Genomic DNA, 17,352 nt, shown 5'->3' with positions numbered 1-17,352 from the left:
CTTTGCCTCCTGGTTGATGTGCAGTGGATAAAGCAGTTGTTTCTATTTTGTTTACAAACATAAAGCTGCTAGCTGCTTAGGAAAATATTTTATCGACTTTTTTGTAAATTTTTGAAATGCTATTAATTAGAAGGCATTTGTTGCAAACTAAATATCATCTTCTTTAAGGGAGTTACAGCTCTGTAGCCTGTATTATTCTTGACAAGCTTGTTAAAAAAAAAATCAGAATAAAATGAGTTTCTATTGCATGGGTTTTGTTTTTATAATGACAAAGAGGTATCCAAGATAATATTTCCCTTTTTTCTTCCCCTTTTTCTTCTTTTTGTTCAGTTTTTAACTGCAACATTTAGAAGGTAAGAAATGAACGTGCATTTTTATTAATTCCTTGGGGGAAGAAAGAGGATACTACTAGCTGATCTTCTGAAATGTGAAAAGCATCTTTAATGACCAAGCAAACAGACCTTTAAAAATGGGAATGAAAATGATCATTGACTTTCGCAGTTCATAGAACTTTTAGATGGCACTTGGCACCGCTATATTTTTTTATAGCTAGACATTAGAATTAATATAGCATGAGTTTATATTTTCTGTTACTTTCTTCCTTTTACTCCCCATGTATTTTGAAATAGGTGACATAACATGTTTTCCTTGCCAGCTGAGTGATTTCAGAGATGAATAGAAAATATTTAGCTTTCCCTAGCATGCAGACTGGAGAAGGCAATGGCACCCCACTCCAGTACTCTTGCCTGGAAAATCCCATGGACAGAGGAGCCTGGTAGGCTGCAGTCCATGGGGTCGTGAAGAGTTGCACATGACTGAGCGACTTCCCTTTCACTTTTCACTTTCATGCATTGGAGAAGGAAATGGCAACCCACTCCAGTGTTCTTGCCTGGAGAATCCCAGGGACGGGGGAGCCTGGTGGGCTGCCGTCTATGGGGTCACACACAGTCGGACACGACTGAAGTGACTTAGCAGCAGCAGCAGCAGCATGCAGACAGTTGGGGCAGTACTCATTGAAGAGACTCTTGAACATCCTAGAAGAGGAAGCGATGCATATGCCACTCCTGCTTTTTCTTGCATTTTGAATTCTCACCCAACCTGCAGTCTTCATCTTCAGCACAGTGATATCACCGTGATTTCACACACATGGTCTAGAATTTGGACCCTTAGCTAAATATGAAGAATAAAATTTATCAAAGTTTTTTTTGGGGGGTGCGGGGTGAGACTATTCAGACTATTGTCTGTGTTAAATGTCTGAGAAACTCAGTGACAACCCTATAAACAATGAGCCTGTTTCTGTGCAGCAAAAAATACTCAGCTAGTTTTCAAATACTGTTAATAAAACTTTAATATTTATTAATCTCCAGTCAGGATAAAATTGAATCCTAATAGGATCCTTTTTTAAACCTGACATGGGCTTATACATATTTTAGACCCATTTTCTACATGGTGAATTCTTCAGACTAAAATGCAATAAATGTGGAGAAGGTGACAACTTGAATGAAAAAAAATGCTATTATAATTACTAATGGTTGATTGTCATTTCTGGAAGGATTATAATAGAAAATTCTAGCATGGAAATGCTAAAATTAAATTTTTCAATTAAGATGTTTAGGGTGGGAGTGGGTGAACAGAAAAAAGCGTGTGAATGACTTCACTTGTCTCTTGACAAAACCCATGTAATGAGGCATTAAATTTGAATTTGGGTCATCTTTTCTGGACATCTAAGAGTAAAGTTCCCTTTCAGCACTCTTAACGCTTTGTAAAATTTCTGGCTTATTTATTAATAGTGTTGCTGTATAAGCAAACATATAAGAATTTTCCAGAACTTCAACTACTAATATAAATTAAGCTTTTAAACATGTTCAGAGTGCTCTGTCCCATCAGAGTTTAGCTTCTTAAATACAGAATATGCTGGACACTTTAGAAGTTGTATTTAGTGCAGCTCTTCTTAAACCATCTGGATTTGTATCCAGGGATGCTTTATAGAAATAGCAAAGTAGGAGAAAACAAAACTCTCAGCCTTTGACTAGTCTAAATAAAATTAGTTACTTGATTGAAAACTATAACTTTAAATTCAGATACTTTTGTATCCACTAAATTACCTTTAAAAAATGGAAACATCATATTTCTTTCCCACGACTTCTCCTTCCAAATATTGTGTTGTTTGTCCTCATTAAGTCCATTCTCTCCTAGCCTGTTTTGCCTGTGATGTGTCACCTATGTTTATATAAAAGAAGACAGGTGCCAATTATTTGCTCAGGTGAGGGGGAGAGAAAAGGCATCAAAGTGTGTCTTCCTGATTTCTAAGTCTCATGCCATGTCAGCACAAAATTTCAGATTCTTTGCACCTAGTGACTTGAACAGATCGTTGTGGACTCGGAGAACTTGGAAAGAAGAACAAACACTGGGGATGGAGTTGTCTGGAAGACTTTTGTGGAGTCTCTAAGGGTACTCTGTAGAGAGCAAAAGCATGAGGAAGTATTATCAAGAATAGTATATATACTACATTGTAAAGCAACTATAATAAGATTAAAAAACAAAGGTGAACAAATAATATAAAGCATCTTGTGGAAGATAAGACAATTACCAAACTGAGAAGAGGCAATGGAGGGCCTTGAATGATAGGATAAGAAATTCAAGTTTAATTCTTTAGCAAGTTTCATTAAGATTTTTGAGAGGATCAAGATCATTTACAGGCTAAACTATATATATATACACACACTTAGCTAAAACCAAAGCTCAGTAAATCTATTATTCATAATGTCTTTTAAACAAAACTAGCATGCTATCTCCCATTTTCTCTATATGTATGCAAACAGGAAAGGTTTTATATATAAGCAGGGTTTGTTTTCCCTGTTACTCTTTCCAGAAACACTGTTTTCTCCATGTCCTGTGGCTTAAGTGTTTGCTCTTCATGATACCCCTCTCTGGAGTGCCCCCCGACACACGGGAATGGCCAAGACAGAAAGCTAGCAGGGCTGGAAACCAGAAATTGCAACTGATTCTCCAGAGAAGAGGTAATGAACAAATTATTCAATTTCAAAACTTCCAAAGGGCCCGGAGTTCAATTCACCCTGCACATTTCCACAAAGTGAAGCATGCTCTGTTCTCTTTAAGATACTGTGTGATAAATTACAGCAGAGTGGATGGAAGAAAACAAAAATGGGAATATAGTAGTTAACACCTGTATCATATTTATTGTTATTTACCAGAAGAAAGCAATAATAAAGCAAAGGTTTATGAAAATATTAACTTCTGCTAGAAGACTCTAAATTTCATCTAAGTCACTCCAACCAACTGGAAGTAGAAAATGTTGCCCTGAATAGTTTTTCTCCTCCCCCTGCCTTTTCAGCTTCTGTTTTGTCGCAGGCTAAGTATTCTGCCTTTTACAAAATACTCGTATCACTTAGCAATGTTCCCAGTTCCACCACCTGGATCCAGAAGTATGCAGCTGAAGCAGTCGTCAAGTTCTAATCCCAGAATCATTAAATCACTTCTTTCTTCCCCTGATTATTCTGTTGCCTCTTATGCCAGTTCTTTTGGCAGCTGCACCTGTGATTTAAGCATTTGAAAAGAGAAGAAAAAATGAATCTTAGTTATTCAAGTGTTTTACAGCAAAAATGGCAAAATGTACATAACTCAAAAGGTATAAAGTGTATTAAAAAGTCTGGCCAGAGAGTGCCCCCCACCCAATCATGATAAAACAACAATAACCACAGCCACCACAGACTGGGCGTTTACTGATGACAGGGACAGATCCAAGGGCTCTGAGCATGTGGTGAAGCTTAGAATGTAAATAAGAGAGGGCAGGTGCTAGAATCTGCCTGGTCCATTATGCAGTTTACGAGTTGCATAATGCTATGCTGTGCTATGCTCAGTCGCTTCAGTCATGTCCAACTCTTTGTGACTCCGTGGACTATACCCCACCAGTCTCCTCTGTCCATGGGATTCTCCAGGCAACAATACTAGAGTGGGTTGCCATGCCCTCCTCCAGGGAGTTACATAGTATTGGGCATCAATTCTCTCAGCTATAAAATCATAGTATTTTATTTACAAGGCTACCATGAGGATTAAGTGATGCAAGTTAGTAATCAATGCTAACACTTCTTTTTAAAGCATTTTCTCATTTCATCTTATGACCACCTTGTAAACGGGATGGACTCAGAGAGAACAGGCAATCTGCTTCAGGTCACAGGGCTAGGAAGTGGCAGAGCTAGATGTGAACCTGGACCTGCCTGATTTCATTACTCATCTCAACCACCAAATAAACACCACTGTAAGAACATACAAATATGTTCTTTCCTCTTTAAAGTGAAGTGAAGTCGCTCAGTTGTGTCCGACTCTGTGATCCTGTGGACTGTAGCCTACCAGGCTCCTCTGTCCATGGTATTTTCCAAGCAAGAGTACTGGAGTGGGTTGCCAGTTCCTTCACCAAGGGATCTTCCTGACCCAGGGAAGACCTGGGCCCAGGTCTCCCACATTGTAGGCAGACACTTTATCATCTGAGCCACTAGGGAAGTCCTTCCTTTTTAGAGTGTATTACTAATTTGACAGTAAATTTTACAATGTTATTTGGAGAACCCCCGTCCAAGGGTAAAAAAAAAAAAAATTGCAAAAGAGTAGTATAAGTCTGACTGAAAATCAACTTTGAGTTGTTTCATAGGAACAATTCAAAGATAAAGCAAATTCTTAATAGGTTTCAAGTGGTGTTACATCTAAGGAGAATGACTTATCCACCATGAAGGTAACTTTCAGACAATGCTGACTAAAGTCCAAAGGACCCTGAGATATTGTATGATAATGACTTAAAAATATCTTTCCTCCTACTGTCCATGTCCACCCGCCCGTGTGACAGACCACTGCAGCCACCTGCTATGGACTCTCTTCAGCCAGTGCTTTGCCTACAACCTTTGGATAAAAAGGTTTCCCAACACTCTGCCCACTGGGGAGAACCTTGGATGTGTTGCTGTTGCCTGCCTGGTCTTCAATCCATAGGGTCCTCCATGTGCTTCTGAGTCTCTCTCCCTCCCTCGTGCCAGACTTTCAGGAGGGGAGGGGTGGGACTGCAACTTGATTGGGGTCACCCAAGGAGAACACCATCAGAGAAGAACACCAGTAAAATATATAATGCCAGTTACTGAAATTAACTGCAAAGCTGCAATAGAGAGTCAAAACTGTGTTCTTTCCATTGTCAAATGGAAAAAATACTTTTATAGTAAGTTATTTCATATATACATATGCACAGATTGGTTCCCAATTAATAAAAATATTTTCAAGAGCAAAACATGACAATGACCCAACATACTAAACCGAGAGATATACTGACATATTTAAAATGTGACCAAGTTGGGAGTTCAGATCACTGGGAAAAAGAATGAGTCACTGATCAGTGGTTAGCTACTTAGCAAAGAAATAAAATAGCAGACTTCTTGCTTCCTACTTACTTCTAAAATCCAACCCTTTAATTCATCTATAATATGGAATTTTTTTTATAAACCAAAAGCAGGAAGAAAGGCAAAGATTTAAATAAGATTTTAAAAAGTCATTTCCAAGCAGACCACAAAAGACTGAAAAAGAAATAAGAAAAAGATAACTAGATCTGATATTATAAAACTTTCAACAAACAAGAATCTACTCACATTATTGTTAGGGGGCCCTGTCCCCCCTTCACTTGTTGGTTAAAAATACTTTTTTTTTTTAAAGTATATGTATAGCATTACACAGTGTACACACACAGAGACATACACCCAATGGCTGGGAGCAATTGGGCAGGATGAGAAGACCCGTTTCAGCAGGGGTTATTTAATTCAGCACCCAAATGGAGTTCCTGTTCTGGGTCAACACCTCAGTGGGTGCCTGGGACAGAGATGAGGAAGATCTACCTTGAGGAACTCGGAAGCCACTAGGAGACCTAATGCTGTGTCTGTGAGAGCTGTCAACCCGAGGCATCAGGAGATAAGGTTTGCCATGGATGTCACTCAACAGTGAGTGTCCAAGTGTGGCCTTCAAGTAAGCAGCATCAGCATTGCCAAGGAACATGTCAGAAATGCAAATTCTCAGACCCCAAACTCTGGAGATGGGCTCAGTAATCTGTATTCTATCTTCCAGGTGATTGTGATACATGCAAAAATGTGAGAATCACTATCATAGACTTTTTAAAAGTCGCACATAAAAATTCTTTTTTTTCCCACTTGGTATCAGGGAAGGGCAGCTCCTGGTCTGTATAATTCTGGTCCACTTATGCTCCTTTGAGATGAGTTTGAAATGTTACATTGCTTTCTTCCATGGAGACTCCCTGCATAAAGAGTGTAACATTGCTCAAGCTCTATTCTAGATTTGGCCTTGACTCTTGAAGATTCTCTTGGGTTTGGGTTCTTGGTGTTCTTCTTGTATTTTGTTTTGTTTTTTTAGGCAAAAATATGGACAGAAAAAAGGAAGGAAATGAAGGGAACTCGGGGTTTTTGTGTTCCCAGGTGGCTCAGTGATAAAGAATCTGCCAGCCAAGCAGGAGATGAGGGCTCAATCCCTGGGTTGGGAAGATCCCCTGAAGAAGGAAATGGCTACCCACTCCAGTATTCTAGCCTGGAGATTTCCACGGACAGAGAAGCCTGGCAGGCTACAGTCCATGGAGTCACAAAAGAGTTGGACATGACTTAGCACCAAATACCAACAAACAACATTTGTGGCTTTAAACTTGAATGTATGAGAGAATGGAGACAACGTGAAAAACCTGAAACCAGAAATAACAACTATAGATCTAGAAAAGGGAAGCTTGATTTGGGGACAAATTGAATAAGGGTACTAAGAAAACCCTGAGCAACTTAAAGGGAAAGGGAAATTGGGGGATCGTCCTAGATTATGTGATAATTGAAACAAAGAGAGAAGACAAGATGGGGAAAAGGAGAAAATTGCAAAAGGATAGAATCTAGAAATCCTAGTTCAAAAGAAATAAGATATAATAAATGAGGCAAAGAAAAAATGGCCAGCAATGAAAACTCAGGAGTCTATAATCTTAAATTTTTGTACTCATAATGACTGCTAATGTGTCATAGAGTCTTTTGGCTAACTAAAGCTGCTTGGCAAATTATCGTGAAATCTTTCTGAAGGAAAAACTTAATTGTGTCTTTAGGCACCTGGCTGAAACCAGTCCAGATACACATAAGTGAGCCGAAAGTAAAATTAAGTGAATAATAAAACAGCTGGGCTTCCCAGGTGGCACAGTGGTAAAAGAATCCGCCTGCCAATGTAGGAGATGCCAAACATGTAGGTTCAATCAGTGAGTCAGAAGATCCCCTGGAGAAGGAAATGGCAACTACTCCAGGATTCTTGCCTGGAAAATCCCATGGACAGAGGAGCCTGGTGAACTACAGTCTACAGGGTCACAAAGAGTTGGACACGATTGAGCAACTGAACCTGGACGCATTAGAACAGTTGTCTTATTTGATTGGCACCAAAGGTTGCATAGCAACGCACAGGTCATAGCAAACACTCTCTTTCAACAACACAAGAGAAGACTCTACACATGGACATCACCAGATGGGCAACACCAAAATCAGATTGATTATATTCTTTGCAGCCAAAGGTGAAGAAGCCCTATACGGTCAGCAAAAACAAGACCAGGAGCTGACTGTGGCTCAGATCATGAATTCTTTATTGCCAAATTCAGACTGAAATTGAAGTATGTAGGGAAAACCATTAGACCATTCAGATATGACCTAAATCAAATCCCTTACAATTATACAGTGGAAGTTAGAAATAGATTTAAGGGATTAGATCTGATAGACAGAGTGCCTGATGAACTATGGACAGAGGTTCGTGACATTGTACAAGAGACAGGGATCAAGATCATTCCCAAGAAAAAGAAATGCAAAAAAGCAAAATGGCTGTCTGAGGAGGCCTTACAAATAACTGGGAAAAGAAGAGATGTGAAAAGCAAAGGAGAAAAGGAAAGATATAAGCATCCGAATGCAGAGTTCCAAAGAATAGCAAGGAGAGATAAGAAAGCCTTTCTCGGTGATCAGTGCAAAGAAATAGAGGAAAACAACAGAATGGGAAAGACTAGAGATTTTTTCAAGAAAATTAGAGATACCAAGGGAACATTTCATGCAAAGATGGGCTCAATAAAGGACAGAAATGGTATGGATCTAACAGAAGCAGAAAACATTAAGAAGAGGTATCAGGAATACACAGAAGATCTATACAAAAAACATCTTCATGACCCAGATAATCAGGATGGTGTGATGACTCACCTAGAGCCAGACATCCTGGAATGTGAAGTCAAGTGGGCCTTAGGAAGCATCACTATGAACCAAGCTAGTGGAGGTGATGGAATTCCAGTTGAGCTATTTCAAATCCTGAAAGATGATGCTGTGAAAGTGCTGCACTCAATGTGCCAGCAAATTTGGAAAACTCAGCAGTGGCCACAGGACTGGAAAAGCTCAGTTTTCATTCCAATCCCAAAGAGAGGCAATGCCAAAGAATGCTCAGACTATCACACAGTTGCACTCATCTTACACGCTAGTAAAGTAATGCTCAAAATTCTCCAAGCCAGGCTTCAACAATATGTGAACCACGAATTTCCAGATGTTCAAGCTGGTTTTAGAAAAGGCAGAGGAACCAGAAATCAAATTGCCAATATCTTCTGGATCATTGAAAAAGCAAGGGAGTTTCAGGAAAAACATCTATTTCTGCTTTACTGACTATGCCAAAGCCTTTGACTGGGTGGATCACAAAAAAACTGTGGAAAATTCTGAAACAGATGGGAATACTAGACCACCTGACTTGCCTCTTGCCTGTATGCAAATCAGGAAGCAACAGTTAGAACTGGACATGGAACAACAGACTGGTTCCACATAGGAAAAGGAGTACATCAAGGCTGTATATTGTCATCCTGCTTATTTAACATATTCAGAATACATCATGAGAACCCCTGGGCTGGATGAAGCACAAGCTGGAATCAAGATTGCCAGGAGAAATATCAATAACCTCAGATATGCAGATGACACCACCCTTATGGCATAAAGTGAAGAATAACTAAGAGCCTCTTGCTGAAAGTGAAAGAGGAGAGTGAAAAAGTTGGCTTAAAGCTCAACATTCAGAAAACTAAGATCATGGCATCTGGTCTTATTACTTCATGGCAAATAGTTGGAGAAACAGTGGAAACAGTGGCAAACTTTATTTTGGGGGGCTCCAAAATCACTGTAGATGGTGACTGCAGCAATGAAATTAAAAGATGCTTGTTCCTTGGAAGACAGTTATGACCAAACTAGACAGCATATTAAAAAGCAGAGACATTACTTTGCCAACAAAGGTCCATCTAATCAAGGCTATGGTTTTTCCAGTAGTCATGTATGGATGTGAGAGTTGGACTATAAAGAAAGCTGAGTGCTGAAGAATTGATGCTTTTGAACTGTGGTGTTGGAGAAGACTCTTGAGAGTCCTTTGGACTACAAGGAGATCAAACCAGTCCATCCTAAAGGAAATCAGTCCTGAATATTCACTGGAAGGACTGATGTTGAAGCTGAAACTCCAATACTTAGGCTACCTGATGTGAAGAACTGACTCATTAGAAAAGACCCTGATGACTGGAAAGATAGAAGGCAGGAGAAGGGGATGACAGAGGATGAGATGGCTGGATGGCATCACCAACTCAATGGACATGAGTTTGAGTGAACTCTGGGAGTTGGTGATGGACAGGGGGGCCTGGCGTGCTGCGGTTCATGGGGTCACAAAGAGTCAGATATGACTGAGCGACTGAACTGAACTGAACTGAAAGGTTGCATAGTGTTAGTTGTTCAGCTGTGTCTGACTCTTTGCAACCCCATGGACTGTAGCCCACCAGGCTCCTCTGTCCATGGGGATTTTCCAGGCAAGAATACTGGAGTGGGTTGCTATACCCTCCTCCAAGGGATCTTCCTGACCCAGGGATCAAACCTGTGATCCCCTGGAGAAGGGAATGGCTACCCACTCCAGTATTCTTGCCTGGAAAATTCCCATGGATAGAGGAGCCTGGTGGGCTACAGTCCATGGGGTTGCAAAGAGTAGGACACAACTGAGCAACTGACACTTTCACTTCCAAAAATTGCATATGATATAAATGCAGTTGGTCTCTGTAAATTATATAGTTTTTGCAGATGAGATTTCTATCTCAGTGCATGTATCTCATCTGGGATGGCTGGCAGTGAGCAGACCACCAAATTTTTTAAGATGAAAGGAAATCATATATTTATCAATGAAGGATATGTCTATACCAGTCTAAAACCTTTCTTCTGGGTTGGCATCATATTGACTCAGAGTTATCAACTCAGAGGGAGATAAATTAGTGATTAATAAATTCAGTTAGATAAGACAAAGTCCTTTAAAACATAGCTAAACACAACAAACTGAAAAATTGTACTGGAGTCCAATAAGCAATCCAAAGGAGTGAAAAAGGCCAGGTGTTAGGCAGTAGGGCACGGTGGAGACTGAGTTAAAACTGGAGAGTCTGTTACCTGTCTCAAGGAAGAAACTACCACCAATTCAGCTTATGTGTACCATGCATATGCAGGCCCCATGTGGCTGGATCTGATGTTTCAAATGCTGCCAGATACCTGGATGTTATCATGGGATATTTTATAATTTGAACAATAATACTCAAGCCAAACAAAACAGGCCTGCAGGCTGGGTTTTAAGTCGCCTAGTTTTCAATACCTGGCCCACGGAATACATCTCTCTCAAACTGATATAAACAGGCAACGTCTTAGAGGAGGCAGCACTTGAGCCAAGAAAGAATACAGATTTTGTCCTTTATTTTCTGCTAGCAACTTCAATTCTGGAATCCCAAGCCAGAAGCATGTGATGGGGAGAGAATAAATATTAAAAGGAAAAAAACACCCATAAATTTAAAATATAAACTGAGTACTTCATGATCTATGCTCTAGAAAATACAAAAATAATATCTCCAAGTCTGTGAGAGAAAGAAAAACAAAAACTTTTTTCCTTTAAGAGTAAATAAGTTCTAAGTATGTTTGTGGACATTCAGCATTTTAGTTAGGAGCATCAGTAGAAAGAATGACAAGATTTCCAAACTGAGTTTTAACTTCATATTTGAAAATCTGGTGGTTTAAAGAACATCTCTGTCCTCCAATCAAGTGGGGAGGGAGAACCCCCATAATCTTTAGTTTTACCTCCTTAAAGTGAGTGTTGCTGTGCCTCGTTTGACCAGCCAAAAATAGCCCTTTTCTGCTGAGATCCTGAAATTTCACCACAGATGGCATTTACAATATTTCACCGAGTCTAAGATGCGTGTTTTCTGGTGTCTCCATATCCCCTACATCAGAAAGCATCTCACAATCAATAGTGTTTTAGAGTAGCTGGCTGCAGGCAGCCACACAATCACAGTATAACTTTTTATACCATTAGCACTTCCACTGAGCTCTGTGCCCTGTTGGAATTAAACACACGCAGAGGTATTTAAAATACCCTTAAAGAACGACAGAGCAAATAGGACAAATTGTGTTGGATCTGTAAGAATTCTTTCTACTCTTTTGAACTTCCACACATTTCAAATGATTTCAAAAGAAAAAGATAAAAAATGTCTTTTAAGAGAGATTACACTAAAAGTCAGCATTAAAGCAGACATTTATTATGTATGCAGCAAGGCACAAAAATGCAGCAGTACCGAGTGAATTGATGTCAGTCAAGTGAATTTTTGTCAGCTGGATGATGCGTTTTCACATTTTTCTTGCAGAGCATTTTATAGGACCACGCTGATGAAGTTGTGTGATATTTTGTATCTAAGATACATGTCAAGAGATGTCTATTGCAAGCCAAGCCAGGCAACTGAAAGCAGAAGATGCCAATCCCTTGGAATAGATAAAAGACATTTCAAAGCAAAGATTGATGTACAAGACCCCCATTCACAAACTGTGTCAGAGTTCACTTTGCTGCGTATTTTTCTTTCTGAATGGACATTAAACACACACACACAACTTAAAACTGATACCAATCAAGAACTGATTGAAAATGGAAAATGTAGTACTTACTAGAGTGTGGCAGTTTGGTAATTATTACAGTGAATTTATCTTAATACCTTTTGCTCTAGAATCTAGACTCAAAGCTGAAGTGACTAAAAGACAGAGTATCTTGACCATGAAAATGATAAAAACCAACACTGTAAGCTCCATGAGGCTAAGACTATACCTGTCTTATTCACTGCTCATGGTGCCTGACACGTGGTAGCACTAAAAGAATATTTATTACAAATGGATGGATGAAATTCAGCCAACTCCAGGCAAAGCAGATTTGCTCAGTAGAATCTTCCTTTAGAGGGCTTCCCTGGTTGCTCAGATGATAAAGAATCTGCCTGCAATGAGGGACACCTGGGTTTGATCCCTGGGTCGAAAAGATTCCCTGGAGAACAGAATGGCTACCCACTCCAGTATTCCTGCCTGGAGAATTCCACAAACAAAGGAGCCTGGTAGGCTACAGTCCATGGGTCACAACAACTCAGCCATGACTGATCACTTTCACTTTTTTTTCCCCCCCATATTCCTTCAGAAGGCAGGGAGAGGGGTCAGATGATCATCTAACCTTCACCCTCTTGTCTACTCTGAGTCTACATTCCACCTTTAATGCAGATTTTAAAAAGACTTCTCTTTATTCTTTTCGGACCAATGCTATTTTCTGACTGTCTAGCCACCACGGCAGTTGGGATTTGCTTTGACAACTGGTTACGGAGTGATAGCCCTAGCCTCTCTCAAAACAGCATCCTGATTCACCCCCTGCAGAGGTCTGGCTGCCTGGAGAAGAGCAGGTGCAGAAAGTGTTGATGTTGTGCCCAAGGGCAGGCAGAGATCTCCCGCCCGATCTCATGTGACCTCTAGCACTCTCAGCCTGGCCCCTGCCACAGGAAGATTCAGAATCCCTCTAAGTCACAGTTGAACGTCATCTTTGATTTAGAAGAATGAAGTATTGTCAATTCTGTATTTCTAGGGGATGGGAATAAGGGACATACATATATATGTGAATAAGTAACAATCATATTTGTGGATTTTTTTTGTGGGGGGCCATATAACACAGCTTGAAGGATCTTAGTTCATGGGCTAGGGATTGAACCTGGGCCCTCAGCTATGAGAGTGCTAAATCTTAACCACTGGACTGCCAGCAAACTCCCTGTATTGTTTTAGAATATAAATCTCTTTAAAGCAGGGAAAAAACAAGTTTACATGGAAATAGTTAAACTATCTTGAAAAAACTGTGACTCTCTAATGGCATAACATAGTGCCTATTTTATTAATGTAATATCGTGGCTAAATTACATATTAGATTTTAAAACAATACAGTTAATTATCAACCACCTGTGGCCATTGGACACACACCTTTCAGCCTCTATAAATCCCTTCATAGTAATGACTATAAAAAAATTTATTTGTGTAACTTAAGCTGAAAGGAATGGAACATTTTTGTCTATCAGCGGTAGTAATAGTGAATCATAATAAGAAAACTGAAATAACAGTAAAAAATTTTAAAGCTCCATTTATTCATGGAGACATTAATGTTAAATTTATTATTGTCCGCCTACCTAAAAGATAAAGAGTATAATTGCAATAGCAGGTGGTATCCACTCATCTACTGAAAAAGAACTTTTTAAAGCCCTACAGAAGCACTTTTCCACAAATGACTGGCCTAATTAGGCCTCATTCTTACTTATTCCTGCAGCAGTTCCCTGGGGATCTCAGCTTGTCAGTTCTGTGTGGCAGGAGTGAACAAAAGCTTGACCAGGGATGCTCAGGACTGAATTCCAAAGTCAACTCTACCACTTCTGAAATGTTATTTAACATCTCTAAGCCTCAATTTCCTTCTTATAAAACAGGGAGAATAAGAATACCTACCTTACAGGATTGTTAAGGTGATTGTAAGAGTTAATTCATATAATGGATGTGGCCCATACGAAGTGCTTCATAAATGTGGGCTGTTAGTATCCTGGTTACAGCAGTCATATAGATTGTAATTGTGTCTTTGAGGATAACCAATAATTTAGATCTACCAGTAATGCTGACGGGTTTCCCTCAGTTAGTGACAATTAGTGAGAATGTCCTGGTGTTAAAACGAACAGGGAATAGAGTTGGGAGAGATTGACTGTGGCCCTGTGTTCACCGTTTCTCCCTCCTCCTACTTACAGGTTTAAGATAGGCGATGTTACTGTGACGAATGTCGTTCAAGAGCTGATCTCGGGGGGTAATTTCCACCAACGGGGGCGGCCTGTTTCTCGGCACGGGTTTGAGCGTTTTGATCACATCTTTGAGATTGGTTTTCTCGGGTGGCTCTCTGGCTTCCGGCATCCGAGATTTGCGCTGGATCCTCTTCAGCTTCACCACGCGGAAGGAGTCGGGGTCCGTCCTGTACTTCGGTGGCTGGGATGGCTTTTTCGTCACCTCATTTTGTCGACCGAAGGGGGCTGCTTGGGGGTTGGGAGGTCGAGGAGGAGGAGGCTGGAGGAACTCCTGCGTCCGGGAATCCGGCATTGGTCCTCCCAGCATCTCCCACATCCCAGGGGGCAGCCCCAACCCGTTCTCCAACATGGCTATTAGCTTCCTCTGCTCTTTGAGCTGCTGCTGTTTCTGTTCTTCGTGCCTTTTCTGCCTTTGTCTATCCTGATTCCTGGTGAGCAGATTGGTTACCACCATTCGTGGACCCGGAAGCTCAAAATGGTAGCCCATCTTCAGGAGAGTGTTGTTCGCTTTCAAAAGCCTGGCTATTTCCATTTCAGCGTGGTGGCCCAGCATATGTCTCTGATTGTGAAACCGAAGTTCGGTGAGTGTCTCGTTAAACTGGAGACACCGCATGATGGCCATGATGCCCTTGCCTGTGATGAAATTGGACTCTATGTTGAGAGTGGTAATGCTCCTATTTTCACGCAACATGTTAGCCAAGGCGAATGCTACATTCTCATCCGCACCCACATTCGCTAAACTGAAGGTTTTGACGTGTTTGTTTTTCTTCATTGCGTTGACAAAGTCCAGCAACATTTCTTTGGGGATGTTTTCAATGTTGTTCAGGTTGAGTTCCTTCATGTCAGGGTCATTTTGTCTCACTCGCCTTAAGCTCCCATCCAGGTCCGTTTGGTTTCCAGAGGGCCTTGCGCTTACTTTCAAAAAACTGGTATCTAGAGCTAACTTCTTGGGATCCAATTTTGATATTTTTTTCTCAATTTTGTCTTGAGCCTCTGGTCTGCCTTTCTGTTCTTCAGTTACTTTACTAGTTACCTGTTGGCAGGTGTTCTCACCATTTCTGATTTGCTGCTTTACCTCACCTTCCTCTCTTTTTGTCCCATTACTCTCTTCACTGTCTTCTTTTCCTTCATCTTCTGCATCATCTTCATCATCTTCTTCATCTTCCTCCTCATCTTCATTATCTTCATCATCATTATTTGCTTCTTGGACATTGTCACTGCCCTGTGATTCTCTTTTATGTGCAGCGATTTCACTGTTAAGTTTTTCTTTTAAATACTGGGACATATTGTTATTGCTTTTGTCTATCGCTTCATGCTGTTTTTGAGCTTTTTCCTAAAAGAGAAATTTAGAAAGGTTAGAATACGTAGCAGTGAAGAAATATGAAGAAGAGCAGTATCTATTGAAGATAATAAAAGATTTATTATTTAGTGAAAAAAATAAGCAAATAAGCTCTAGGTATAGTATTCTTTTTGTTTACATGTATATTTATGTGTACCTATGAATATGTATGCATGTACACACTATATATGTGTGTTTGTAAATGTATATGAAAAACAGACTGTTGTAATTTTTATCAAATTAATAGTTATCCTTGAAGAAGAGAGGTAATTAAGATAATTGAGGAAGGGATGTGGGGATTTTAACTTTGTACATAATTCTAAACTAAGATATTTTTTCTGAAACAAAGTATGTCTTTGTTAGTTGTTTTACAAGCAAATACAACCAAAATAAAGCTAAATTTTTATAGGCACACACAGGCACAGACACACATTTTTTTGGTTGTGTTTTTCTCCTCCCAGTTAATTTTCAGACCCTCTATTGTTTTTAAAGATAGTGTTCAGTTCCAGAAGCAGTTAAAAGTTATTTTTGAAAACCTTATGGGATTATTCATCCATTCACTGAAGTCTTTGTTTTGTATACAGCTGAATAGGAATTTTGTATTCCATAGCTCTGTGTTACAGAACAATTTCCTTATTGGCCTAACCAAAATTTACATACCTAATATGTTTGCCAATTTAATATAATGTGCACAACAAAGTTCCCTGAAAATAAAAGCTATTGTGGGGGGAATGAGAGCAGTTTGATATTTTGGAATATGCCAAAACCCTTGTCTTTGATTTTTTGTCTGCTTAGCTCTGTGAAAACTGCCCAGATGCTTCAGGCACAGGCTTTCCAGTCCAGTTCCCTGGGAAGGAATGTTCTAGGAGGTAAAGCCAAGTATAAAAGGGGACAAAATTATCAGAGATTCAGAAAAAAAGAATTGCTTAGTTTGGAAAGGAAAATAATAGTCACTTTCAATAATGTTTATTAGATGGTTACATATTAATTATACACTTTCCCATAAAGGATGAATACCTCATAGGTGTCATTTTGAAAGCTGGTGTAGAAGTTTGACATAGAGGCTTATGTGAGCAAGAACTTAATCTGTGGAGGAAGAAACGGGGAAAGGGGGTCAATTATACAGCTACACATGGAAACTAAATTTTTAGTGGTGAGTATACTGTATATGGACCTTCCCAGGTGGCTCAGTCAGAAAGAATCTGCCACCAATGCAGAAGGCATGGAAGACATAGATTCGACCCTTGGGTCAGGCAGATCCCCTGGAGGAAGAAACAGCAACCCATTCCAGTATTCTAGCCTGGAAAAGTCCATGGACAGAGTACCTGGCGGGCTACAATCCACTGGGTTGCAAAGAATCAGACATGACTTAGCAACCGAGAATAATACTGTATGTGGAAATAGGAACGTATAATGTTGTATATGTGAAACTTGTGTTATAAACCAATATTATTTCAATAAAAAATAAGCCTAAAATTTTAAAAAAAGAAAGAGCTTGATTTTACTGCTCATAACATTATAGGTTGGAAGTGATACGTAAACTACCTAAAGTTTTCTCTGCATTTCTCATTTGTCTCAGCAGGGGGAGCCAACCATTAAGCTGTTTAAATTATACAAAAGGAAAAAACAGTGTTAGAAGTACCCAAGTTTGTTTTTCTTGGAAATTGGTATTCATGTAGAATTAGCTTTTACTCAAGTTGTAAACTGTCTATAAATTGTACCTTAAACTCTAACCTGGTAAAGCCAGCAACTTATTTTCTTAAGTGCAGTACATGTTTAAACTCTCCTGACTATGAAA

General features: G+C 39.7%; 1 protein-coding gene across 4 annotated transcripts in view; it reads right to left on the bottom strand.

Moving 5' to 3' along the window:
* Positions 1–3,174: 3,174 nt before the first annotated feature.
* Positions 3,175–17,352, bottom strand: part of LMOD3 (leiomodin 3) — a 48,703-nt gene continuing 34,525 nt past the window's right edge. For all 4 annotated transcript variants that reach the window (XM_069561679.1, XM_069561678.1, XM_069561680.1 and 1 more), the window contains 2 exons: positions 14,163–15,548; positions 3,175–3,555 (listed from right to left, as the gene is read on the bottom strand). In XM_069561679.1, coding sequence (XP_069417780.1) covers positions 3,529–3,555; positions 14,163–15,548 — 1,413 coding nt within the window. In that variant the 3' untranslated portion in view covers positions 3,175–3,528. The remainder of the gene's footprint in view (positions 3,556–14,162; positions 15,549–17,352) is intronic.

The sequence above is a fragment of the Ovis canadensis genome, chromosome 19 (assembly GCF_042477335.2).
Source record: "Ovis canadensis isolate MfBH-ARS-UI-01 breed Bighorn chromosome 19, ARS-UI_OviCan_v2, whole genome shotgun sequence".
NCBI classification, from domain to species: domain Eukaryota; kingdom Metazoa; phylum Chordata; class Mammalia; order Artiodactyla; family Bovidae; genus Ovis; species Ovis canadensis.
The sequence above is the reverse complement of the archived record's forward strand: the minus strand, read 5'-3'. Positions and strand labels throughout refer to the sequence as shown.